This window comes from Phocoena phocoena, chromosome 20 (genome assembly GCF_963924675.1).
Source record: "Phocoena phocoena chromosome 20, mPhoPho1.1, whole genome shotgun sequence".
In the NCBI taxonomy this organism is placed as follows: domain Eukaryota; kingdom Metazoa; phylum Chordata; class Mammalia; order Artiodactyla; family Phocoenidae; genus Phocoena; species Phocoena phocoena.
In genome coordinates, this window is record NC_089238.1 from 15,911,149 (window position 1) to 15,936,678 (window position 25,530).

Here is a 25,530-nt window from a genome sequence, read left to right on the forward strand (position 1 = left end):
TCTTGAACCCTGCCCCAGAGCTAAGGAATCAGCAACTCTGGGGATGGGGCTCAGCTTTCTGTTTCAATAAGTCCTCCAGGTGACTCAGTTGTATGCTCAAGTTTTAGCATCCCTGGGCTAAAGTGACCATTTAATTTAACCTCCAAACTGAGCACTTTTTAGACTAAAAGGGGAGCGCTCAATAATTTGGTAGGACCAGGCTTAACTAACTGGACAGCACCCTCAAACCAGGCTGGAGCACGTTATTGGAGAGCAGGAATGGGTTTAGGGAGACAGAAGAAACATTCAGGGTTTCTAAGTTACTTGGAGGGTGTTATAGGGCCAGTGGGAGTATTATATAGAGCCATTGTGGTGTCACAGGGTCCGTTTTCCCAGAGTGGTGGCCAGGGTCATTGTGGGGCAAGTATTGCCAGCACCCTCCTGTTGGTGGGATTGATCCTGCGAGTCCCCGTTACTCAGCATCTTCTGACCTTTCTTGGTCCCTCTGTACACCCCACCCCCTCTGCTGGAGTCCATGGCTGCTGTGGCTGACATCCGGGCCACAGAGTTCAAGGTCACTGCGATGCAGCCGGTCTACAAGACAGCCTTCAACATTCCTGTGAAGGACTACATGCTGCTGTCCATTTTTTCAGTTTTCTACTTCTTCCCACTGGGGATACCCTCCAGGGTTCTCCTGCTTGATGGGTGGGGATGAGCCATAGTTCTGCCTCTGCAGAACAGCCCCAAGCCTGCCCCCTTTCCCCTTCCACGGGTGCCACAGGAGCTGGCCCCTGCCCAGCTCCCCCTCCTCTCTAGTACTAGCCCCAGCCCCTTCTCCATCCCACCCTCCCTGCTACCCTGGGATTTGTCCCGACCCTGTTCACCATCCTGCTGACCCTGCTTCTTCCCTCAGATCCCCGTGTGCCCCTTCCTGCCCGGTCCTGCCCAGACCCCCTGCACCGTCTCACTCCATTGCTTCCTCCTCTCCTCCGCCTCATCCTTCCTCCCCTGATCCTGATCATGGGCTCCAGGTTCTCTCCAGGGGACCCTTCCTTTATTTTGCCCCTTTTTAGAAAAACATCAGGCTGTCTTCACCTCCACAGGCATGGAAAGCAAACAATTTGGAAAACAAAGTCAGAGCAAAGAAAAATTCGAAGTTGGCCTTGGGCTTCAAGCAACGTGGCCGTCATTCTAGGCCAAGTTAGTGCTCCTTTTCATCTTTATGCCACAAGACAACTCAGAACACCTAGCGGAACCATGAGCCGGGAGACCTTTTTGGCATATGCCCCGTGCCCCTCATAGTACCAGGCCTTCTTGCTCCCCTGGAAACTTCTGGACTTGGATTTGGACAGTAGTCCCCTGTCCCTGCCCCATGGAGGAAGTCTTCCCTCTGCCACCTCTTCTGGCAGCAGTCCACGTGATGCCTTCTGCGTGATTGTGTATGGGTATTTGTGTGATTGGTATATGCCTTTACACGACCCCATGTACTAACAGCTCCTATTAGTATCCTGGAGGCTTCATCCTTCATTCATTCAACAGGTTATTGCACACTTCCTGTGTGCTAGGCATCGGGCTAGGGCCACAGGAGTCAGTGCTGAACAGGACAGATTAGGCCATGGCTTCAGAAAATATATGTTATCTTGAGGGAAGTTAGAACACAAATAAGGAAACGCAACTTAACGAGGTTACTTCGGACCATCATAAATAATATAAAGGAGGCTGGAGGATGGGAGGGAGACACATATGATAACGCGTTCAGGAAAACCTCTCTTTTGGCGGGGGGTTGTGAAAGTTTATTGAAGTGTAGTTGGTTCACAGTGTTGTGTTAGTTCCTGGTGTACAGCAAAGTGACTCAGTTATACAGATATATACATATATATGTATAAGTATATATACTTTTCATATTCTTTTCCATTATGGTTTATCACAGGATATTGAATATAGTTCCCTGTGCTGTACAGGACCTTGTCGTTTATCCATATAATAGTTCACATCTGCCATTCCTAAACTCCCACTCCGTAACTCCCCAACCCCTTGCCAATCACAAGTCTGTTCTCTATGTCTGTGAGTCTGTTTCTGTTTCATAGATAAGTTCATTTGTGCCATATTTTCGATTCCACATATAAGTGATAGCATACGGTCTTTGTCTTTCTCTTTCTGATTTACTTCACTTAGTGTGATAATCTCTAGGTCCATCCATGTAGCTGCAATGGTATTATTTCATTACTTTTTATGGCTGAGTAATATTCCACTGTGTGTGTGTGTGTGTGTGTGTGTGTGTGTGTGTGTGTGTGTGTGTGTATACCACATCTTTTTTATCCATTCGTCTGTGGATGGACATTTAGGTTGTTTCCATGTCTTGGCTATTGTAAATAGTGCTGCTATGAACACAGGGGTGCATGTATCTAGGAAGAGCCTCTCTTAAGAGGTGACACTTGAGCTGCGGCCTGCCTGAAGCATGAGAAGGAGAGGGCTATAGAATTACCAGGAGAAGAGAGAATCAAGCAGACAGAACACCAAGTGTAATCTTCCCGAGGTAAGAAAGAGTAGGAAAAGGGGGAAAGCCAGCAAGCCTGGAGGATAGCCACGGGAATATGTTAAGAAGTCAGTGTGGAATGGTGAGCAGGGAACATATCACCCAGAGCCATGAGGTCATGGTAGCCATGTTCACGGTGTGGAGTTTGGATCTGAAGTGTGAAGGGAAGCCATTGGAGATATTAACCAGGAAAGCAGAAGATCTGACTCCTCTCTTAAAATGTCCAAATTCCATGCCTGGAGGATGTAGAAGGTCACGGCAGAACGTTTTCCTCCCTAACAATTATGAATAAAAGAATAACTAAAAATTCATATTTTAAAGTCATTGAAGAACTATGGAATGTCAAGGGTAAAATCTCAAGAAGCTAAATTCCAGTGAATGAAGGATCCATCTTAAGTAAACAGAAATCAGACAGTTTTTCTCCTTTCTGGGGATTTTTGCCAAATGTTGGCATAGGTGGATAAAGGGTTGGGCCTGTGACAGAGGGACTGTTCTGGGGAAAGAGAAATGAGAAAAGCTTTTTAAAGTCAAACGGGCTGGTGTGGCAGGTTGAAGGCTGGAGTGCACAGCCAAATGCACAGCTGAAAAATACAGTATCGGAAATTAAGTACTATTTTGCGGGGCTTAACAACATCCTGGATGCAGTAGAAAAGATCAATATATTCAAACTAATTTAATAGAAATTATCCAAACTGAAGCACAGAGAGGAAAAGGAAGCAAAAAGATCACACTGTCTGAGTGCTATCAGACACTATCTAGTTGTCTTAACATAGTTGTAGTTGGAGTCCTATATGTAGCGGAGCTCTGGTACAGAACAGATTCAATATGTGGAAAGATAACAGCTGAAAATTTTCTCTAAATCATGGGAAACTGTTAATCCAGAGATTCCAGAAGCTCAGAAAGGTCCAGAGAGAAAATCTTTAAAGCAGCTGTATCCATCAGGATTCTCCAGAGAACAGAATAGAGATGAGATAGAAAGATAGAGAGATAGAGAGAGAGAGAGGGAGGGTGAGGGCGAGAATGAGATTTATTTTAAGAAATTGGCTTATGTGATTGTACGGGCTGGCCAATCTGAAATTTTAGAGTATACTGGCAGCCTGGAAATTCAAATAAGAGTTGACGTTGTCATCTTTACTCCGAAATGCATAGGGCAGGCCAGCAGCGTGGGAACTCAGGCAGGACTTCTGTGTTACAGTCCTGAGGTGGAATTCCAGGAAACCTCAGTTGTCCCTCTTAAGGCTTTAACAGATTGGAAGAGCCCCACCCACATTATGAATGGTAATCTGTTTTACTTAACGTCAACTGATTGTAAATGTTAACCACAGATATGAACTACTGTCACAGTAACATCAAACAACTGGGCACCATAGCCTAGCCAAGCTGATACATAAAATTAACTAACCATCACAGCGGCCACAGAGAAAAGACACCCTGAACTTCAAGGGAACAAAAAAACCCCCTAAAACTATCTTCTTTATTTTTCTGGTTTTATTGAGGTATAATTGACAAACAAAAGTGTAAGGTATTTAAAGTGTACAACGTGATGATTTGATATACATATGCATTGTGAAAGGATTCCCCCATCCATCACCTCACATATTTATTTACCTTTGTGTGTGTGTGAGAGGACATTTATATTTGACCCTCTTACCAAATTTCAGTTATACAATATAGTGTTATCAACTAAGGATTATCTTCTAATCAGAAATAATTGAAACCAGGAGACATTAGAATGACATTTTCAAAGTACTGAAAGAAAAACAAACAAAGCTGTTCCTCCGCTCTCATTCCTGATTGGCTGGAAAGACAAGGAGGCACACATAGCCTAGGAATTCATATCAGCCAGCTGCTCGTCCAGCCCTATCATCACTTTGTCCTCCTTTCATGATTGGCTGACATGCACAGGGGGTGTGTCCTGGACAGATCCGCTGTCCTGATTATGCTGGCCCTGCCCACCCCTCTGTTCTTTTTTACCAATTGGCTGACAGTTGGTATGGACTGGCTTACTTTCCTGATTAGGCTCATCCAGTCCTTCCTTTTTTAAAAAGATTTATTTATTTATTTACGGCTGCGTGGTGTCTTATTTGCGGCACGTGGGGTCTTCGTGCGCCAGTTGTGGCATCTGAGTTTTCTCTCTGTAGTTGTGGTGAGGTTCCAGGGCGCGTAGGCTCTGTAGTTTGCGGCAAGCAGGCTCTCCAGTTGAGGCGCTGGAGCTCAGTAGTTGTGGCGTGCGGGCTTAGCTGCCCCGAGGCATGTGGGGTCTTAGTTCCCTGACCAGGGATCTGTGTCGATCGAACCCACATCCCCTGCATTGGAAGGCGGATTCTTTACCACTGGACCGCCAGGGAAGTCCCCAGTCCCACTTGTTGATCCTCCTCTTCTGATTGACTAGAAGTTGGAGGAAGTCTTATCAAAGATGTTGCATCTCCTCACCACCCCCTTCCGGAATTTTGGCTCCCAGTTTAGACAGTTAGATCAAGAGACCTGTATCCCTCATTTTGGCTTCTGAACCCCATTCTGAACTTTGCATACTTCTCTATCCAAGAATACCTTTTCTAACTCTATTTTCTCAACTTCCCTGTCAGGCATGGGGAGTGGGGAGTCGGCCTGCCTTAATCATAAAATGCAGCCTTGAGTTCTCACGGTTTCTATCAAACATCTGTGAGTTTTGCCTTGGCTCCTCCAGCCATGCCTTCATTCAGCAAATAGTGAACCACCTGCTGTGTGCCAGGTTCTGTGTTGGGTCCTGGGGGCTCTCAAAAACGCAAGACATTGCTGAACCCACCCTCCTTCATGAGGCTCCCTTATCCTTTGTCTCCTGAACACCTGCCCTCGCCCCTTTCCTGGTTCTCACAGCTCTCAGACTGTGCTTTCATCTTCTTTAATAGTGTGCTCCCCAGAGCTGTGTCCTGGCCCTGCCCCCCCTCCTTGCCCCCCACCCCAGAATACAAGGACCACGGGCAGGAAGGACCGTGACTGTTTTGTTCACTGCAAATCTCAGTGCTCAACAAAAAGTTTGGCATGTAGTAGGTGCTCGGTAAACATTCCATAAATCATTGAATGGAGGTTGGTTTTCACGTGAGGCCTTTTTGTCAAATGGTGTCTGGTGTGATTCTGTGTATCCGCAAGTCTGTGAGGACTCTCCAGCCAGGCTACCTGTGTTCAAGTCCTGGCTCTGTCACTTACTAGCTGTGTGACCCTGGCCAAGTCATTTAACTTCTCTGCCCCTCAGTTTCTTCATAGTGAAATAGGAATAAAAACAGTACTTTCCTGATGAGGTTATTGTGAGGATGAAACGAGCTCACACGTATAGTCACTGAAGACAGGGCTGAGTGCGATAAGTTCTCAGTGAGTGTCAGCTGTTATCCTGGGTTTCCGGACACTGTGTCTGTGTGTGTCTGTCCCGCTGTTTTATGTTGGGTACGTGTGTCTTTGACGGACAAGGAACATTATCCCAAGGCAGGACCACGTGTCCATGTCAGTACTTGTGACTATGATGGCTGCTGCATACTGTTGAGTGTCCCAGGGACCCGAGATTTATTCATTCAACAAAAGTTTGTTGTGTGCCCACTATTTGCTATTCTAGGCACTAGGGATACATTAGTCAAAAAAACCAACCAACCAACCAAACAAACAAAAATAGGCATGAGGTGAGCCTGCCCTCATGGAGCTCACATTCTATCAGGAGGATTCAAAAAATACAGAAGAACCCAGATAAATAAGAAAAATTACATAGGTTAGAAGGTGATAAATGCTATTGGTGGGGGACAGGGGAGAAGGTGATGGAGATGGAGAAGGCAGGAGGGAGACCACGGGTTACAATTTTAATTAGGTGAGTCAAGGAGTCTAACTGGGAAGACAACAGTTGTGTAAAGACCCGATGGAGGGAGAGAGGGGGCTGTGCAGAATCTGGGGGAAGAGCATTCCAGGAAGAGGAAACAGCAGATACAAAGGCCAGGAGGCAGTATGCTATTCACTGTGTCTGAGGCACAGCAGGGAGACCAGTGTGGCTGGTGTGGACCTGGGGGTGGGAGAGGGTGGGAGGAGGTGAGGTCAGGGAGGAAACAGGACAGCTCACCAGGACCTCGGGTCCCAATGTGAGGACTTGGCTTTCAGCTGGAGTGAGGTGGAGCCCCAGGAGGGCTCTGAGCCGGGAGGGCCCTGGTCTGACTCAGGGGTTCACAGGCTCCTTCTGGCCTCATGTGGGGAGCAGACTGTAGGGGTGGGATGGGAGCAGGGAGACCAGGGAGGAGGCTGCTGTGAGAGCCCAGGCAGGAAGGGATGGAAGTTGAACCAGAGTGGGAGCAGAGAAAGGAGAGATGGTTGGATTCGGGATGTGATTTTAAGATCCCAGATAAGGAAGCCTGGCAACTTCCTGAGGACAGTTGACCTTTGCACTTCTGGACAAAGGTGGGAAAGGAGCAGAACACAGGAGACCTGGCTGCCAGCTTAGCCAGGCTGGGGTGACCTTGCCCCTCACTCCTTGACCCACTGCCTTCTCCCCTGCCAGCTGGAAGAAGAAGGGGAAGCAAGGTGCCTGCCTACTGGACCCCTAGCATCAATCTTCCCATGGTCTGGAGTGGGGGATGCAGGTGGGGGAAGGGTGACCTGCCCAGGAGGCGAAGGGCATTGCTGAGTACACTATCTTATCAGAGACCAAACACAGACAGAAAATCAAGGTCACAATGAGTTCTTTCACTCAGCAAAGGCCAGCCTGGGCCGACTCTGGGCTGGGTGGTGCAGCCACAGAGTGGTGACTGAGGCATCCTGGATCCCATCCTCCAAGTCCAGCGGGGAGGTGAAATGTCACCAAACAGCGACAGCCCAGACTGGTCAGGCTTGTGAAGGAGGAATTAAGGGTCAGAGTGGTCAGGGCTGGGAAAGGGAAGCCTAAGGGTCTGTGGGAGCCCACGGTGGGTACCTGACCCAGCCTGGCGGGTTGTCCCAGATTTCCTGGAGGAAGGGACATCTGTGCTGGAGCAGGAAAGACAAGAGGTAGTTGAACGTGGGGGGGACACAGGGCGAGTGTTTCAGTCAGAGGAAACTGCACGTGCCAAAGTCTTGAAATGATTTTTTTTTTTTTTTTGGCCTCGCTGCGCGGCTTGTGGGATCTTAGTTCCCTGAGAAGGGATCGAACCCGTGCCCTCGGCAATGAGAGCGAGGAGTCCTAACCACTGGACCGCCAGGGAGTTCCCTTGAAATGATCGTTTTGACAAGCGGACATCCTAAACCATGGAGGGGAAGTGGCACAGGAGAAGAAGGACGGACAGCCAGGGGTCTGATTCCAGCAGGCCTTGTAGGACGCTGAGCCCCTAAGAGTGTTTGTGGTCATGATTCTAGGAAACTCTTGTTCAAATTCCCCTGAAAACCGACTCAAATGTTTGCCATCCATTTAATAGTCTGTCCTCTAACAGTCAGGAAAATTTTTTTCAATTCTGACCATTAATTGTTCTCAAAAAATTCTCCATGATCCGTGTGCCCCAGGCTCAGAGAAATCTTGCTCCGCCGTGCTGAATGGATCGTGTCACGCTTGCGAGATTCTCGCAAGATTCTTTGTGAGAAGTCTTTGCCCCCGAATGGTGCCGGGAGTTGCCCGTCCCCTCTCCACATGGCACAGTCCGCCCTGGCGCCGCTTCAAGTGCCAACGTTGGCGCACCTCCTGCTTTATCCAGATCCTGCCTGTGGGCAACCGCCTGTGTCCACTCCTGAGACAGGGTTAGGGTTGCTTGGACACGCAATGAAGGAATAAATGCACAAGGAAAGATCCTCCAAAGACACAGAACTTGAAAGCTGTGTGCCATCTGAAGGCTGTGTAATCAGGGGGGCTGAAAAAAAAAATTAACTGGGCACTGACCAGTCAGAATGGATGAGGCCCTGAGGCTAGAGCAGGGTCAGGCTGGGCCGGGTGTGGAAGGTCTGGGGGCTCAGGCAGAGGCTGTGTTTCCACTGTTTGAATCACCAGTCCAGCTGAGTGCCAACTGTGACTGTGTCAGTGTTTTTTGGTTTTTTTTTTTTTGCGGTACACGGGCCTCTCACTGCTGTGTCCTCTCCCGTTGCGGAGCACAGGCTCCGGACGCGCAGGCTCAGCAGCCATGGCTCACGGGCCCAGCCACCCCGTGGCATGTGGGATCTTCCCGGACTGGGGCACGAACCTGATGCCCCAGTTCGTGGGCAGGCAGACTCCCAACCACTGCGCCACCAGGGAAGCCCTGTGTCAGTGTTTTGAATAGAAAATAAAGAGATCATAGAACAGCCCTCTGGTCATGACCTAAGCCTCTTGATATCCCCCAAATGTCCACCCCATTCCAAACTGCTTGAAGGCTCAGAAATAAAGCCCTCCCTGACATGATGCAAGACACACATCTCGGCTGTGCTTCTGCCAATCACAAGGAACCATAGGCAAACCCAAACCGAGGGATATTATACAAAATAACGGAGATAGCTTCCAAAATGTCAAGGTCATGAAAGGCAAGGAAAGACTGGGGAAATGTCACAGGTTGGAGGAGACTAAGGAGCCAGGACGACTAAATGCAAAGCATGGTCCTGGATTGGATCCTGGACCAAGAAAATGACAGGAGGGGAAAAAATGGGGAAATTCAAATAAATTCTCTAAGTTAGTTCATAATGTCATATCCATGTTAATTTCTTGAATTTGATCATTGGACTGTGGTTATGTAAGAGAGTGTCCTTATTCATAGAAGACACATGTCTAAGTATTTATGGATAAACAAGCATCCTGTCTCTAACTTACTCTCAAATGATTCAGCCAAAATCTATCTATCTATCTATCTGTCTATCTATCTATCTATCTATCTATATAGTACAGACATGGTCAAGTTGTTAAATTTAGGTGAAGGGTAGGCAGGAGTTCATTTTACCATCCCTGTAACTTGTAGGTCTAAAATATTTAATATAAAGCATTGAAAATTAACATAACAAAACTAAGAAATGAGAAAAACAAATGAGACAGGGACCAGAGAAGGAGAGTCCCTGAGTTTTGACAGAGGTCTGCACAGTATCACAGGTCAGCCCTCTGCCTCCAGTGATGTTGCCTCGGTCTCTCCATCTGTGACTTAGGTTGTGGGTTTCCCTAGTCTGTGCAGGCATGACTGCATATCTGCCCCAGGCCCTGGACACAGCGAGGGGCACCAGATGAGTTCCCAATGACTGAGACTTCCTGAGGGCCTGGCCGGTGCTCCAAATTTGCTAGTGATTGTTCTCAACCACTCAAAGAGATAAATCCTGTTTCAATCCAACAGTGACTATTGAGCATCTATTGTGTGTCTGAGAGCACTGTTCTGGGTGCTGTGTATACAGCAGCAAACACAACCAAGTCCTGGTCTTCCCTCTCATGGGACAAGATTGACACCAAACAAATGAGATACAATGTCAGGTTGGGATAAAGGGTGTGTGTAAACAGTGAGGGGATGGAGCCTGATGGGGATGCAGTATTATAACTGAGCACTCTCTGAAGAGGTGACATATGAGCTGAGACTTGGAGGTGAGAAAAAGCCATGCTGACATCTAAGGAAGAGGGTACCAGGCAGAAGGAACTGCAGGTGCAAAGGCCCTGGGGCAGGAATGACCTTGGCCTGTACAAAGCACAGCAAGGCCAGTGCCAATGGCTTGGCAGTAGAGACACCTGGGGCAGGTGAGCTGGGGCCAGAGCTTGCAGGAATGATTTTGGAGTTTATTCTGAGTGAGAAGGGAAGCCCTTGGAGGGTTGTAAGCAGAGAAGTAACACAAGCTGTTTTACACATGTGACTCAGAGAGAGAAGCCCCCAGTGAACGAGTGGACTCGTTGTAAGGGCAGTGAGTGTGACTTCAGCCCTGCCTCCTCTCTTGGGGTTTCCTGCAGCTGGGTGGTGGTGGGGAGAGGCTCCAGCTGCTACCAGGTGACCTGCGCCAGAAGAGAAGGACATTGCCAAAGCAATTATCTTATCAGATCTACCCACACTTGCCCCTGGAGACACGTCCACCCTGTGAGGCCCAAGCATGAGAATATCAAGGACCTGCCATTCCACCAGGCCAGCCCCTCACGTCTGCCCATGGAGATCCCTGACTGGAGGGGTTTCGAGGGGGTTCCCAGACCTCAAACCTGGCACTAAGCACCAAGTTCAAAAAGTCCTTTCCCTACTTTGCACCGTGGCTTCCCCACCTGGGCAGGTTGGGGTGGGGACAGGGGAATGATTGAGGGCTGTGATGGCTGTAGCCGGAGTGTGGCATGCCTCTGGGGTCCTCTGAGCCTCAGTTTCCCCCTCTGCACAATGGGCATAATAGTGCTGCCTTCACAGGGGTTTCTCGCAAGGACCCATGAGAACACATATGTGTAGTACCTGGCACACGTTTGGCAGTGCTGCTCTGAGGTGTGAGTGTTTTCACTGATGGTACCATATGAGAGCCAGGCTCCGGGGTCAAACCTGGGCTGGAATCCTGTCCCCGATACTTAGTCATCGCAACCTTAGGCAAAGTCCTTGACCTCTCTGTGCCTCAGTTTCCCCATCTGTACAATGGGGGTTAATAAGAGAACGTAACTTTGCAGGGCTGTTGTGAGGAGCTAAGGAAGCATTCAAGCAAAGCACACAGGGCAGACCCAGCACTGAGCAAGTGCTCCCTGAACTGACAGCTATTACAGCGACTGCTGTGAGCACCCTCCCCCCCACCCCTCCTCCAGGTGTCTGGCGCCTGCTATGCGGCTTAGAAGAGGACACTCTGCAGCCAGTCTGCTTGGTTCTGAGTCCTGCCTCCCACGTCCTAGCTTGGGGACATGGGCAAGTGACTTCACCCCTCCGTGCCTCAGTCTCCCCATCTGTAAGGGGAGTGGGTAAGAATGGCACTCACCTCAAAGGGTAGTTGTGAGGTTAAATAAATTAATATGTGAAAGCCCTTAGCACAGTGCCAGGCACATAATGAGCACCGTATGTTTGCTAGTCCTCTTGTTAGTACAGCTGTTCGCAGTGGTTCCCTGATCTCAGTGACAGGTTGCGATGGGGTCCGGGCAGGTAGAGCAGCCCAGTAGGGAATGCCCACGCTGCCCGGGCCTGGAGGTCACCCCAAGGAGCCCCGTGATCAGCTGTAATCAGGTCCGCCCTGCTCCACCTCCTCTCTCCCTGGGTATATCAGGGCTGGTCCAGGTCCCAGGTTCCGTCTCCGGCAAAGGAGGGCGGCTGCACCGGGCACCATGGGGAAGGCAGTGAGTAGGGTCAGGGGTCGGGGGGTGGAGGTTGGAGGCAGTGGTTCCAGAGGGACCTGATGCCTTCCCCGTCTCCCAACCCCCAGGAGAATTACGAGCTGTACCAGGTAGAGCTGGGTCCTGGTCCCAGTGGGGACATGGCAGCCAAGATGAGCAAGAAGAAGGCGGGCAGTGGAGGGGGCAAGAGGAAGGAGAAGCTGGAGAACATGAAGAAGGAGATGGAGATTGTGAGCAGAGGCCCCAGGGGGCCTGGTGGGGTGGGGGGCTGGGCGAGGCTGGGCAAGGGCAGGGGTGGGGACCCGCGAGGCAGTGAGTGTTGTGCCTCCTCCATGCAGAACGACCACCAGCTGTCAGTGCCCGAGCTGGAACAGAAATACCGGACCAGTGCGACCAGGGTGAGCTGGGGCAGAGGGAGGGGTGGGTACAGGGAAGAGGAGCCGGGGGTGGGGGGGAGAGAGGGAGGAGGGAGAGAGGGAGGGGGAGAGGGAAGGGGAGAGAGAGAGGGGAAGAGAGAGAGAGAGAGAGGGGGAGAGAGAGAGAGAGAGAGAGAGGGAGGGAGAGAAGGGGGGGAGAGAGACAGGGAGGGGGAGAGAGAGAGTTGGGGGGGAGAGAGAGAGAGAGAGGGAGGGAGGGAGGGAGAGAGAGGGAGGGAGAGAGGGAGGGAGGGAGGGAGGGAGAGACAGAGAGACAGAGAGAGACAGAGAGAGAGAGAAACACATTAGAAAGGGTCAAACAGACCAAACAGAGAGAGAAGGTAAGAGAAGCAGATAAAAAGAGACAGAAGAGAGACAGAAACAGCAGGAAGAAAGACACTGAGAGAAAGGTGGGAGAGAAGAGAGAGACACAAAGAAGGGATGGGGAGAGGGGCGGCAACAAAGACGGAGAAAGAAAGGAAGAGGCGCAAGGCAAGGGGGGGCAGGGAGAGGGAGGCAGGGAAGGAGAGCTCTCACTGATGAGAGGAGAGTCCTTAGTGACCACCAAGACCCCACTCCTCCCGCCCCCAGGGCCTGTCTGCCAGCCTGGCCGCCGAGCTGCTGCTGCGGGACGGGCCCAACGCCCTGAGGCCGCCGCGGGGCACCCCCGAATATGTCAAGTTCGCCCGGCAGCTGGCGGGCGGTCTGCAGTGCCTCATGTGGGTGGCCGCTGCCATCTGCCTCATTGCCTTTGCCATCCAGGCCAGCGAGGGCGACCTCACCACGGACGACAATGTGAGTGGCGGGTGCTGGGGCCAGACATGGGACACAGGGACCTGGGGGACAGAGGACATTGAGCATGGGACTCAGAACACGAATGACATATGATGGGGATATAGAGAGATGGAAAACATCTCTAAGACATGGGTCATGGGGGCCAAAGGACATTGGGATATGATACAGACCCAAGGACATAGGTCATAGGGGACGCAGGGGAGACTGTGTCACAGAGATAGAGGACATAGGCAGGGATACAAAGACATAGACATGCAACACTTAAGATATGGGACTTGGGAAACAGAGGGCATGGGACAGGCCAAGGACAGAGGGCACAGGGGACACTGGGACTCACACATGGGGACACAAGGGCATGGGGACACAAGAGACATTAGACTCAGGACACAGTGCATGGAGAGACATAAGATATTAGACATGGGAGCACAGAGAAATAGAGAATAGTGAGATGTAGGACAAGAGGACATTGGATATATGACCGGGGTCAGGACAAGGGACATGGGGATGTAGGGACATGTGACATTGGACAGAGGCTTGAAAAGTCTTAGGACATGTGACACAGAATGGGGACTCAAGAGTACATAGACATGGGGAGACATCGGACATAGGCACCTGGAATTTGAGACATGGGACACTGGTCATGGAGGACACAGAAAACGAAGCATGAGATCTGCAGCACACGTGGAAATGGGGATGTGAGGGCACAGGAACTGTTGGAATAGGGGACACAGAGGATGGCACACAGATGATGAAAACACAGAATATGAACCTTGGAACACAGGGAATTTAGGATACGGGAACATGGGACAGAGGACTGTGGGGAACGCAAGACTTGGGGGGCACAGGAAAATGGAACACATACCACCAAGGTGCATGGTGACATGGGGCACAAGTCATAGGGTATGGGGCCACAGAACCATAGGAAATGGGATGTATGGACACAGGGACATAAGACACAGAGAATACAGGGCAGTTGAATGTGGGATATGAAGAACATGGGGACAGGGACACAGGTCACAGGAAATAGTGCCTGAGGCTTCCTAGTAGAGTGGGGGAAAACCACAGAGGTGACCTTGGAGGAAAACTACCAGGGCACCAGAGAGCAGGCAGGTGGCCTCAGGCAGGGAGTTTCCAGCCCCGAGTCATAACCCAGCCCCTCTCCACCTCTGCCAGCTGTACCTGGCCCTGGCCCTCATTGCTGTGGTTGTGGTCACTGGCTGCTTCGGCTACTATCAGGAGTTTAAGAGCACCAACATCATCGCCAGCTTCAAGAACCTCGTGCCCCAGGTGGGTCTCCAGCCTCTGGCCACTTGAGGTTCCCAGTCTCCACAGGGGCACTGGCAGTCTCCTGGCATCTCTCTGTGGCCCCTCCCATCAGGCCCAGCCTGCCCTTCATCCCTGGCCTCCATCTCTCCCCACAGGTCCTCACCTCTCCCCACTTTTCACCTCCCCGCCTCCCCACCGCATGCAGCAACTTCTACCCCCATTCCCTACCCCGCTCAACTCTGGTGCTCTTGCCCCACAGCAAGCAACGGTGATCCGAGACGGGGACAAGTTCCAGATCAACGCAGATCAGCTGGTGGTGGGCGACCTGGTGGAGATGAAAGGCGGGGATCGAGTGCCAGCCGACATCCGCATCCTGCAGGCCCAGGGCTGCAAGGTGGACAACTCCTCGCTGACTGGAGAGTCTGAGCCGCAGACCCGCTCGCCCGAGTGCACGCACGAGAGCCCCCTGGAGACCCGCAACATCGCCTTCTTCTCCACCATGTGCCTTGAGGGTCCGTGAGGTCCCCACCCACCCGCCCGGCTGACCGCACTGCCTCCCCTGCCCCCTTCTGCTTCCTTCTGAGACACACTGCCTCTCTGTGTCGCGTGACTGCCAACTCTTCAGGTCACACCGCCTCTCTAGCTCCCGCTATTGCCACCCCTTCCCAGGTCACGCTGCCCCCGCTGCCTCCCATGACTGCCCCTCCTTTGGTTCACGCCGCTGTGCGCGCCCCCAGTGCTGCCCACCCGGCGCTGAGTCACCCCCTCGGCCCCCCTGCAGGCACCGCGCAGGGCCTGGTGGTGAGCACCGGCGACCGCACCATCATTGGGCGCATCGCATCACTGGCCTCGGGAGTAGAAAATGAGAAGACACCCATCGCTATCGAAATTGAACATTTTGTGGACATCATCGCAGGCCTGGCCATCCTCTTCGGTGCCACATTTTTCATAGTGGCCATGTGCATTGGCTACACCTTCCTGCGGGCCATGGTCTTCTTCATGGCCATTGTGGTAGCCTATGTGCCTGAGGGGCTGCTGGCCACTGTCACGGTGAGTTGGGGAAGCAGAAGAGCGGTGCAGTGAGCTGAGAGGCCTGTCCATCTGTCTGTTCGTTCATCCGGGCTTCCCTCCATCCTCTCCCTATCTGTCCATCTATCCATTTTGCTCCCATCCACCCACCCACCTTCCCATCATCCATCCTCCCCCATCCATCCTCCCCCTAATCCATCCCCCCCCATCCCCATCTCTCCACTTATCCCATCCATTCAGGAAATACCCACCTGGGCTACTCTGGGCCATGTCCTGTGCCACATGCTGAGGACTCAGAGATGAACGGGCAGGGACTTTGACAGGAGGAGGCTGAGGTCCAGTGTTGAAGGCTGTGGGTAGCCTTCAAGAGTCAGCACTCAGTCCAGGGCCAGCCCAAGGGGAGGCTCAGGAAATGTTAGTTTTCTCATTTTGATTGTGCTGTAAGAGAAATTATAGAATCTCAGCTAGGGCAGCTTAGAGCAGGGCCTGGCTACGTATATCTGGTGGACAGATTGGGGAGGCATCCCAAGTGGAAAGCACAGGCTGGACGAAAGCTTGGAGGCAAGAAAAAGCCTACTCTTTGCAGGGGGATGCTGCATAGGCAGTACTGTGGCTAGGGTAAAGGATCCCCGGTGCTGGGAGAGGAGGGAAGTGGCACTGGGAGCAAGGCCTGGTCCCCAAGCCTGCATTTCTCACCTTTCCCCCAGGTCTGCCTGTCCCTGACAGCCAAGCGGCTGGCCAGCAAGAACTGTGTAGTCAAGAACTTGGAAGCAGTGGAGACACTGGGCTCCACGTCAGTGATCTGCTCTGACAAGACGGGGACCCTCACTCAGAACCGCATGACTGTGTCCCATCTGTGGTTCGACAACCACATCCACTCGGCTGACACTACAGAAGACCAGTCAGGTGTGGGGGTGGGAGGAGACAGCAGCTGGGCAGGATCTGGTAGATGGTGGAGACCTAGGGGGGAGCTCTGCGGTTACTGAAGGGAGCCTGGGGAGGGCTTTGCATTAATGGATCTGATCAGGCGAAGGGCTGTGTCCTGGGTCTAGGGAGGGGGCTAAGCTGCAAGTCTGTGAAGGGTCTTGGTACCTATTGGGTCTCATGGGAGACGATACTGAGTCTGGAGAGAAAGCTCCGTCCTGGGGTATGAGGAGTTGTTTGGGTCCCACCCAGGTCTGGGGCGGGGATCCAGTCCTGATTCCGGGGGGCGGGGCTCGGTTCTGGTATGGGAGAGCTCCTTCGCGGCCCCAGCCTGGATGCCTGACCTCCAGGGCAGACGTTTGACCAGTCCTCGGAGACGTGGCGGGCGTTGTGCCGCGTGCTCACCCTGTGTAATCGTGCTGCCTTCAAGTCGGGCCAGGACGCAGTGCCCGTGCCCAAGGTGAGAGACGGGGCGCTCGGGGGAGGGGATCCCGGGAGCCTCCTGGGGCAGCCGGGAGCGCTCCTGACACCGGCCTGCGTTCCCAGCGCATCGTGATCGGGGACGCGTCGGAGACTGCGCTGCTCAAGTTCTCGGAGCTGACGCTGGGCAATGCCATGGGCTACCGCGAGCGCTTCCCCAAAGTCTGCGAGATCCCCTTCAACTCCACCAACAAGTTCCAGGTGTGCACCAGCCACGGCCGGCCCCGCCCACGGTCCAGTCCCTCCCACAACAAGCCCTGCCCACTGCAGGCCCCACCCACATTCAGGACTGGCCTGCGGCTGGACTTCACTCAGTCCCCTCCCTCTCCACAGGCAAACCCCATCCACATCTCCCGTCCCGCCCACAGCCAAACCCCACCGAGGTCCCGGGCGCTCCGCCCGCTCTCAGCTGTCAGGCCCTCGGTGGGGAGAACCTCCTAATCCAAATCCCGCTCCAGTCCAACTCCGACCCAAATTCTGCCCGTTCCCCACGCCCAGTCCCCTAACTAGGCCCCTAGGTCCGCCCCAATCCTCAGCCTCTACCAAGGACCTGCCCACCAAGCAAGCCCGTCACCCTCGGTCCCAGGCTGACCTTCCCAGGGCTATTCAGGCAGCGCTTGGGCGCCGTCAGCCCCGCCGTTCCCCAAGCCCCGCCCCTCCCTCTTGAGCTCGCCCACAACACCGCCTCCTCCTCCGCCCACAGTTGTCCATCCACACCCTGGAGGACCCGCGCGACCCGAGGCACGTGCTTGTAATGAAGGGGGCCCCAGAGCGCGTGCTGGAGCGCTGTAGCTCCATCCTCATCAAGGGCCAGGAGCTGCCGCTGGACGAGCAATGGCGCGAGGCCTTCCAGACTGCCTACCTCAGCCTGGGAGGCCTGGGCGAACGCGTCCTGGGTGAGACTCCCAAGCCAGGGTAGAGGTTAAACCCGCGTGCGAGGAGGCGCTAGCACGGAGCCTGCCCGACCTTCCCGGCCCAGCCCTGACCCTGACCTTTCCCATCATTGCTTGACAGTTGACCTGCCCCAGTCTACACGCTCAAATTTGACTTTCCCTATCTCAGTCCTGAACCCTGTCCTCAACGCCTACCTTGACCCAACCTCTCCCAACCTGTTCTCATGTATCCTGACCCAACCTGTGATCCCTTGATTTTCCCCAGCTCTTGCCCCAGCTGATGACCTGCCCTTGCTTTCTTTCACCTCTGCCTTTCAGCGTCCTCCTCTTGACCCTTTGACCTCCCCCCCCCGACCCCCGCCAATTTTTGTCTCGACTCCTTAAACTTCCCTAACCCTTGCCTCAACTCCGGAAGACACAAACCTGTGGTCCAATTTCTGCATCTTCCACTTTACTTGGTGTGTGACCTCTGGCAAGAAACGTCCCTTCTCTAAACCTGTTTCATCATTTGCAAGATGAGGATGCTAGTAGCCTCACAGAGCGGTTGTGGGGATGGATTCAGATACAGTTGTCCCTCAGTATCTATGGGGATTGGTTCCAGGACACCCACCACACTCCCCCACACCCTTACCTGACAGATACCAAAATCTGCAGATGTGCAAATCCCTTATGTAAAATGGTGGAGTATTTGCATATAACCTATGCACTTCCTTCCATATACTTAAAATCGTCTCTAGATTACTTATAATGGCTAATACAATGTAAATGCTATGTAAGTAGCTGTCAGTGTGTGGCAAATTCAAGTTTTACTTTTTGGAATATTCTGGAATTTTTTCCAGAATATTTTTGATCCACAGTTGGTTAAGTCTGCAGATGTGGAACCTGTGGATACAGAGGGTTAACTGTAATGTGAATGAAGGATTCAGCACAGGGTCAGGCATCCATAGGTGCTTGGTGCAAGGCACCTGGTGATTTTACTCATCACCTGGCCTTGCTATGAAAGGGTTCACCCAGGACTCCTCTCTGACTTCCCTGTTTTCTGGTCAGGCTTCTGCCAGCTCTACCTGAGTGAGAAGGACTACCCGCATGGCTATGCCTTCGACGTGGAGGACATGAACTTTCCAACCAGTGGCCTGTGCTTTGCGGGACTCGTATCCATGATAGACCCACCCCGGGCCACTGTTCCTGATGCTGTGCTCAAGTGCCGCACAGCAGGCATCCGGGTATGCCCCTGGGGAGAGGACCAGGCAGGGGTGAGAACAGAGGATGGCAGTATTTGGGGATGAGGGGCCCTGTGACAGAAACCCACCCGAAAATGGCTTGAACCACAAAGGAATATATTGGTTCAAGAACTGAAAAGTTCTGGGGAACGAAGCTTCAGGTATAGCTGGATCCAGGAATTCAATGTCTTTAGGACATTTCTCCACGTCTCAGCTCTGCTCTTCTCTCTGCTGGCTTTATTCTCAAGCAGTTCTTCATTGTGGTGGACAGAGATGACCACCCTCCAGCAGCTCCAACTAACGTCCCACCTGTTTAGCGACCCCATCGAAAAAAGAATGTCTCTCTGACAGTTGTACCAGATTGGGTCACATGTTCATCTCTGAACCAATCACTATGGCTGGGGCTGGGGGATGTCCACTGGGGAGGACAGGGAGAGTGGGTTAATCTGAACGGGTCAAGGGTCTGCTGGTTCCCCTTACAGGTGATCATGGTGACAGGTGACCACCCCATCACAGCCAAGGCCATTGCAGCCAGTGTGGGCATCATCTCAGAAGGCAGTGAGACAGTGGAGGACATCGCTTCCCGCCTCCGTGTGCCCGTGGAGCAGGTTAACCGGAAGTAAGCCCCCTTCAGCCTTCCTTGTGGTTCTTCCCACACCCCACAGAGACTGAGGCCCCAGCGATGCCCTCCCACTTCCCTCTCTAGGGATGCCCGCGCCTGTGTGATCAATGGCATGCAGCTGAAGGACATGGACCCGTCAGAGCTGGTCGAGGCACTGCGTACCCACCCTGAGATGGTGTTTGCTCGTACCAGCCCCCAGCAGAAGCTGGTGATTGTGGAGAGCTGCCAGCGACTGGTGCGACCCTGCTGATGAAGGCAGGCAGGTGGGCTTGGCTGGCCCTGGGCCGCCCTCTCACTGACCAGCCTCCCACCTGTACCCACTGCCTGCAGGGTGCAATCGTGGCTGTGACGGGGGATGGTGTGAATGACTCCCCAGCCCTGAAGAAGGCAGACATTGGCGTGGCCATGGGCATTGCTGGCTCGGATGCTGCTAAAAATGCAGCCGACATGATCCTGCTGGATGACAACTTTGCCTCCATTGTGACAGGCGTGGAGCAGGGTCCGGGCTGGGTCAGAGATGGGGGCAGGCGGTGTGGGCACAGGAGGAAATGGGCTCTGAGGAGACTGAGGTGCCTGCTGTACTCCCACAGGCCGACTGATCTTTGACAACCTGAAAAAGTCCATCGCCTACACACTGACCAAGAACATCCCTGAACTGACGCCGTACCTTATTTACATCACCGTCAGCGTGCCCCTGCCCCTCGGGTGCATCACCATCCTCTTCATAGAACTCTGTACCGACATCGTGAGTCTACATGATGCCCCAGTGCCCCCCACCCACACAGTGCCCAGAGACATATGCCCACAGACAGGTGTGAGGGACAAGAGACCACCACGGAAAGTCTTGAACTCAGAGTGATACAGATGTGTGTGTACCAGACAGCCAGATGTGGACACACAGGCAGGCAGGAAGGTAGCCACGGACAGAATTACAGACGGGGACACATAGGTGGACACTCAGATAGGCATGGACAGATTCATGGGCACACATGGACTCAGATATGGACACTCAGACAAACAGAGATTTTACAGACACGGACATCTGGCCACACTTGGATCACAGACAGACATCCCTCAACAGACATGGACAGATAAACAGCATCAGATAGACTCCAAGGCAGAGACAGAAAAGATCCTCAGGTCCAGCCACAAATGCAGCCAGGTGCATGGCCATGTCACGTCTTTATTCAACAGCACTTACATAATGTCTGCTCTGGGCCAGGCACACATTAATTACTTAATTTTGTCCTCATAACTACTCTATGAGATGAGCTTTATTTCTTTATCGTACCCATTTTACTGATGAGCTAACTGAGGCTTAGACAGCTTGAGCGGCTTGCCCCAGGTCACACAGCTAATAAGTGGCACAGCAGGGATTCAAGCCCAGGTATTCAGGTACCCCAGAACCTCTGCCCTCAGTCAGTGCACTCTGCTACCACTCTGTGTCCACAAACAGATGGGGTGGGGGACAGGGAGGAGGACACATGTACACAGAGAGACAGAAGAGATTCAGAGATAGAGAGCGACAAAGAGAAATATAGAGACAGGAACACAGAGACAAAAAAGCAGAGGCACAGTCACAGAGAAAGAGACTGGAGATGGGGACAAAGAAATGAAGAAAGTAAGGGACAGAAAGAGAGAAAGAGCGCGCAACAGGGAAACAGGCCAAGACCAGAGGACCCCAGAGAAGAAACAGACAGAGAGGAGGACGGAGAGGAGGGGGGCCAAGAAAGGCAGAGACAGAGAACACCCAATAGCAGAGATAATGCAGATGCTCTGATGGAAACGGACACCAAGATAGATGGGCACACACATGTGGACTGGATATGCTGACATTCCTGACAAGGGCCAGCTGGACCCAGGCTGTCCAGGCAGGTGTGGCTGTGTGGTCACCGTGGGTCCTGCCTCCTAACCTCACTTCTGTCCCTGCCCACTGCAGCGGGGAGGGGGGCTCCAGAGAGTCAGGGACCGGGGCCCAGGCGAGCCATCAACCCCAGTTCCTTCCACTCCTGGCCAGTTCCCCTCTGTGTCCCTGGCGTACGAGAAGGCCGAGAGTGATATCATGCACCTGCGTCCACGGAACCCGAAGCGTGACCGATTGGTCAACGAGCCCCTGGCTGCCTACTCCTACTTCCAGATCGGTGCGTGCCCCGCGGTGGGGCGCGGGCTCCTCTGCAGGGCTGCTCGCCTGCCGTGGAGTCTCTAACGGGGGCTCTGCCTTGTTCTGGATCTTGGTGTCTGCATTTGACCCTGGGTCTCTGTCATTCTCTGAGTCTGTGTCTGCACACAATGGTCTCTATGGTCCCCAGTGTCCCTTCTCTGTCCCAGGCCTCATTCTCCATGACCCTGTCTCTGGGTCACTGCCTCCTGTCTTTTTTGGGTTCTCTGGGTGTGTCTCTGTTCCTGCCTCTCTCTGTGTCCTGTCTCTTGTGTCCCTGTCAATCTCTCTTGGAGTCCTTGTCTCTGTGTCTGTCTCTCCATGTCTGTCACTGTGTTCTTGTCTGTCTCCAGGCCACTGTTTCTATGTTCCTGTCTCTGTGTGTGTGTCCCTGACCCTGTCTCTCTGTGTCTCCATCTGTGTCTCCCTGTGCCTCCTTGCCTCTCTCCCAGGTGCCATCCAGTCATTTGCTGGCTTCACTGACTACTTCACGGCCATGGCCCAGGAGGGCTGGTTCCCTTTGCTGTGTGTGGGGCTCCGGCCATACTGGGAGAACCACCACCTACAAGATCTGCAGGACAGCTATGGCCAGGAGTGGGTGAGCCCCTGCCCCATCCCATGAGTCCCGTGACTCATGGGATGCCACCTACCTTGAGTGTGGCCCACACTCATTCCTCCACGTGAGACTGAGCTCAGCCAGAGCCTCCCAGACACCCAGGCTCTCTGCCAGTTCTGGGGTGAGGGGCCTTTCCCGCCACTGTCCTGAGCTCCGAACTCCTGCTTCTGATGACCCCAGCTGCAGATGGGTCCTCTCTGCCCTGACAGCAACACATCGTCTCAGGTGTGGAGCCAGTACCACCCCCCCCACCCCACCCCCGACCCCCATTCTGTTATTTTCCCCGCAGCATCACTTACACAGAGTATTTGCATGTGTGGCTGACTTGAGTGAAAGTCTGGAGCAGAGAGGCTAGATCTGGCTAGCGGGTGTGTTTAGTTTGCTCTACAGAGCGACAGATCAGGATATTCCCCTTAAACATTTACTGTCGTGGTTAAGAATATAGATCTTAGGGCTTCCCTGGTGGCGCAGTGGTTGAGAGTCCGCCTGCCGATGCAGGGGACACAGGTTCGTGCCCCGGTCCGGGAAGATCCCACATGCCGCGGAGCGGCTGGGCCCGTGAGCCATGGCCGCTGAGCCTGCGCGTCCGGAGCCTGTGCTCCACAACGGGAGAGGCCACAACAGTGAGAGGCCCGTGTACCGCAAAAAAAAAAAGAATATAGATCTTAGAGCCAAACTGCTTGGATTCATTGTCTGCCACCGCTCCTCACAGCTGTGTGACCCTGGGCAAGGTATTTTGCCTCTCTGTGCCTCAGTTTGCCCACCTCTAAAGTGGAGAGCATACTAATAAACTGATATTATCTCAGTGATTTTCACCGCGGTGATTTTCACAGTGTGGTCCCCAGACCAGCAGCATCACCTGGGAACTTGTTTGAAACGTAGATTCTCAGTTTCCCCCTCAGACCTCTGGGATCAGAGACTCTGGGGGTGGGGCTTGCGTTTTAACCAGTTCTTCTGGGGATGCTGATGTATGTTGAAGTTTGAATACCACCAAGCCACCTCTTAGGATTATTAGGAAGATTAAATGAGATAATACATGGGAAACACTTGGGACCTGGAGCATAGCAAGTGTTCCTTACACAATTAACTGATATGTATAAAAACAGTTATACTGAAGAAGTGGACTGAATAGTGGCTACCCCCTTTGAAAGGGCATGTGTCGTGTTCCTCAGAGGCCCATCTGGCCCACTTTGGTCATTTTTGCCATCTGCCCGGGTCCTGGAGTCACTGGACTTTGAAAATTCTGCCTCAGGATTCGAACTCCCTTTTCCCAGGTGCCTCCTTTCGGGTGCCCGGGACATTCTACATCACTCTTTTCATTAGGAAAGCAACTGGCCTGGCCTACCGCTTGCCCAGGCAGTGACGGCCAAGCTGCACTAGGCCAGGTTTCTAGGCCCCGCACTCTGGGGCCCTGCAAACGTGGCAGATCCTGCATCTCTCCTCTGCCCCCACCCCAGCCCCTGACGCAAGGGAAGGAGCATTTAGGGGTTCGTGGCCCTAGGCCCCGCATGCCCGGCTGCCTGCAGAGGCTCTCCGCCTGGGTTCAGGCTGCTCGTGTTCTCTCCTGGCCCACAGACGTTCGGGCAGCGCCTGTACCAGCAGTACACCTGTTACACCGTGTTCTTCATCAGCATCGAGATGTGCCAGATTGCCGATGTCCTCATCCGCAAGACACGCCGCCTCTCTGCCTTCCAGCAGGGCTTCTTCAGGTGTCCCCAGCTGGCCCCAGCCCCGCCCCCACCCTGCCCTCCGAGCCCTGGTTGCAACTCCCAGCAGGTCCTGACCAGGGCTTACTGCAACCAGCAAACCCCAGCACTGGATGTGCTGATGTGCCGGTGCAGGTGCTGACGTTCCTTATCAATAGCTGGCCAATAGCTCCCACCTCATGCCTCTCACCTGGCCCGTCTATGTTTCATCAGCTAACGGGGTGATGCTGACAGAGTTGGTGTCCACTGCTGGAGAGGTGCGGGCCATGCCAGTGTTCGATGTTTAGAACATCTCCCTGCTGCCGCTATCTGACCTCCTCTGACCCAGTACCCTGATTCCCATCTGGTCCCCAACTCCTCATGGCCTATCTTTGTCCTGTGTCTGCCAGTCTGAGCCTCTCCCATCCTGCCCCACCTGCAGGAACAGGATCCTGGTGATCGCCATCGTGTTCCAGGTCTGCATCGGCTGCTTCCTGTGCTACTGCCCCGGAATGCCCAACATCTTCAACTTCATGCCCATTCGGTGAGGGGGTTGTGAGCTGCATCGGGGTGGGCCTGCAACACACAGACCTGGGGATAGCCTTGACCTTGCCATCTCGTCTGTGCCTCAGGTTCCAGTGGTGGCTGGTCCCCATGCCCTTTGGCCTCCTCATCTTCGTCTATGATGAGATCCGGAAACTTGGAGTTCGCTGCTGCCCAGGGAGTGAGTGTGGAGACTGAGGACCTGGGGATGGAGGGCTGAAACTTTCTCAGAGCAGCGGCCCTGACCTTTGATTTCCAGTACTTGACCTCCAAGCCCTTGACCCTCCATATCAAACCACCGCTGAGCTATAACCTCTGAGCCCCTGGCTCCCCCTCACCCCAGCCCCGCCCCAAATCCCCCCAGCACTGAGTCTCCTTTCTCTCTCCCAGGCTGGTGGGACCAGGAGCTCTACTATTAAAAGGACCGCTGTCTTCAAGCCATCCTCGAATCCACCACAGTAGGGGTGGGGGTGGGGGACACATGGGACCCTCCAGACAGCCACCAAAACATCTGAGCAGTCAAGAGTCCCAGCCCCACCTGTGTCTGCTCTTGTGGCCCACGGCAACTCAACCTTGGGGAGACCCTCCCCACTCCCCTTCCTCATCCACCTTCCCGGAGGGGCAGTCCCTAGGCCCAGTCCTCTGAGCTGGCCTCAGGGAAGCCCCCTCCTGAATGGTGGGGGGACTTTGAAGGGGAGTGGGAACTAGCAGCTCCCGTGACGTGGCTCTGTCCTTAGGACTCCAGGCCAGCAAGAGGGCTGCTTGGGGGGTCTTCTTTAAAAACACACTCATGTCTGCATGATAGCAATAAACCAGCTCACGTCCACTGTGTTTTTATTCAGTGCTGGGCATCGTCTTATTAAGTGTTTTTCCATGAGCCCCTTTGATCTCCCACAGCCCTACAGCTTAGGGGCTATTTGTTCCCGGCTGTATCTCCAGTTTCTAGAACACAGCCTGGCACATAGTAGGTACTCAGTAAACGCTGCTTGGGGGAGTGAATTCCCATCTCTTTGCCTAGGTTACAGCATTTCTAGGCGAGCTGGATGTGGCTACGGGCCCTCTCCAGAGAGGTGCCTTTAACCGCTCCACTAGCTGAACACCACCTCTGGGCTCTCCTTTCTCAGCACCCACTCTCCCTCTCTGGTCAGAATCCTTTCCACCTCAAGCATCCCCTCCCC

General features: G+C 53.3%; 1 protein-coding gene across 1 annotated transcript; it reads left to right on the forward strand.

Annotated features, from left to right (window-relative positions):
* Positions 1 to 11,674: 11,674 nt before the first annotated feature.
* Positions 11,675 to 25,197, forward strand: ATP4A (ATPase H+/K+ transporting subunit alpha). Its single transcript, XM_065899374.1, has 22 exons — positions 11,675 to 11,708; positions 11,795 to 11,935; positions 12,044 to 12,103; positions 12,713 to 12,916; positions 14,090 to 14,203; positions 14,442 to 14,694; positions 14,964 to 15,232; positions 15,919 to 16,117; positions 16,486 to 16,595; positions 16,682 to 16,816; positions 17,319 to 17,511; positions 18,556 to 18,731; positions 19,211 to 19,347; positions 19,435 to 19,585; positions 19,681 to 19,849; positions 19,941 to 20,095; positions 21,368 to 21,491; positions 21,961 to 22,106; positions 23,700 to 23,833; positions 24,252 to 24,353; positions 24,442 to 24,533; positions 24,743 to 25,197. Exons 1-22 carry the CDS (start codon positions 11,697 to 11,699, stop codon positions 24,769 to 24,771), a joined length of 3,105 nt encoding a protein of 1,034 aa, XP_065755446.1. The 5' UTR covers positions 11,675 to 11,696; the 3' UTR covers positions 24,772 to 25,197.
* The last annotated feature ends 333 nt before the right edge of the window (positions 25,198 to 25,530 follow it).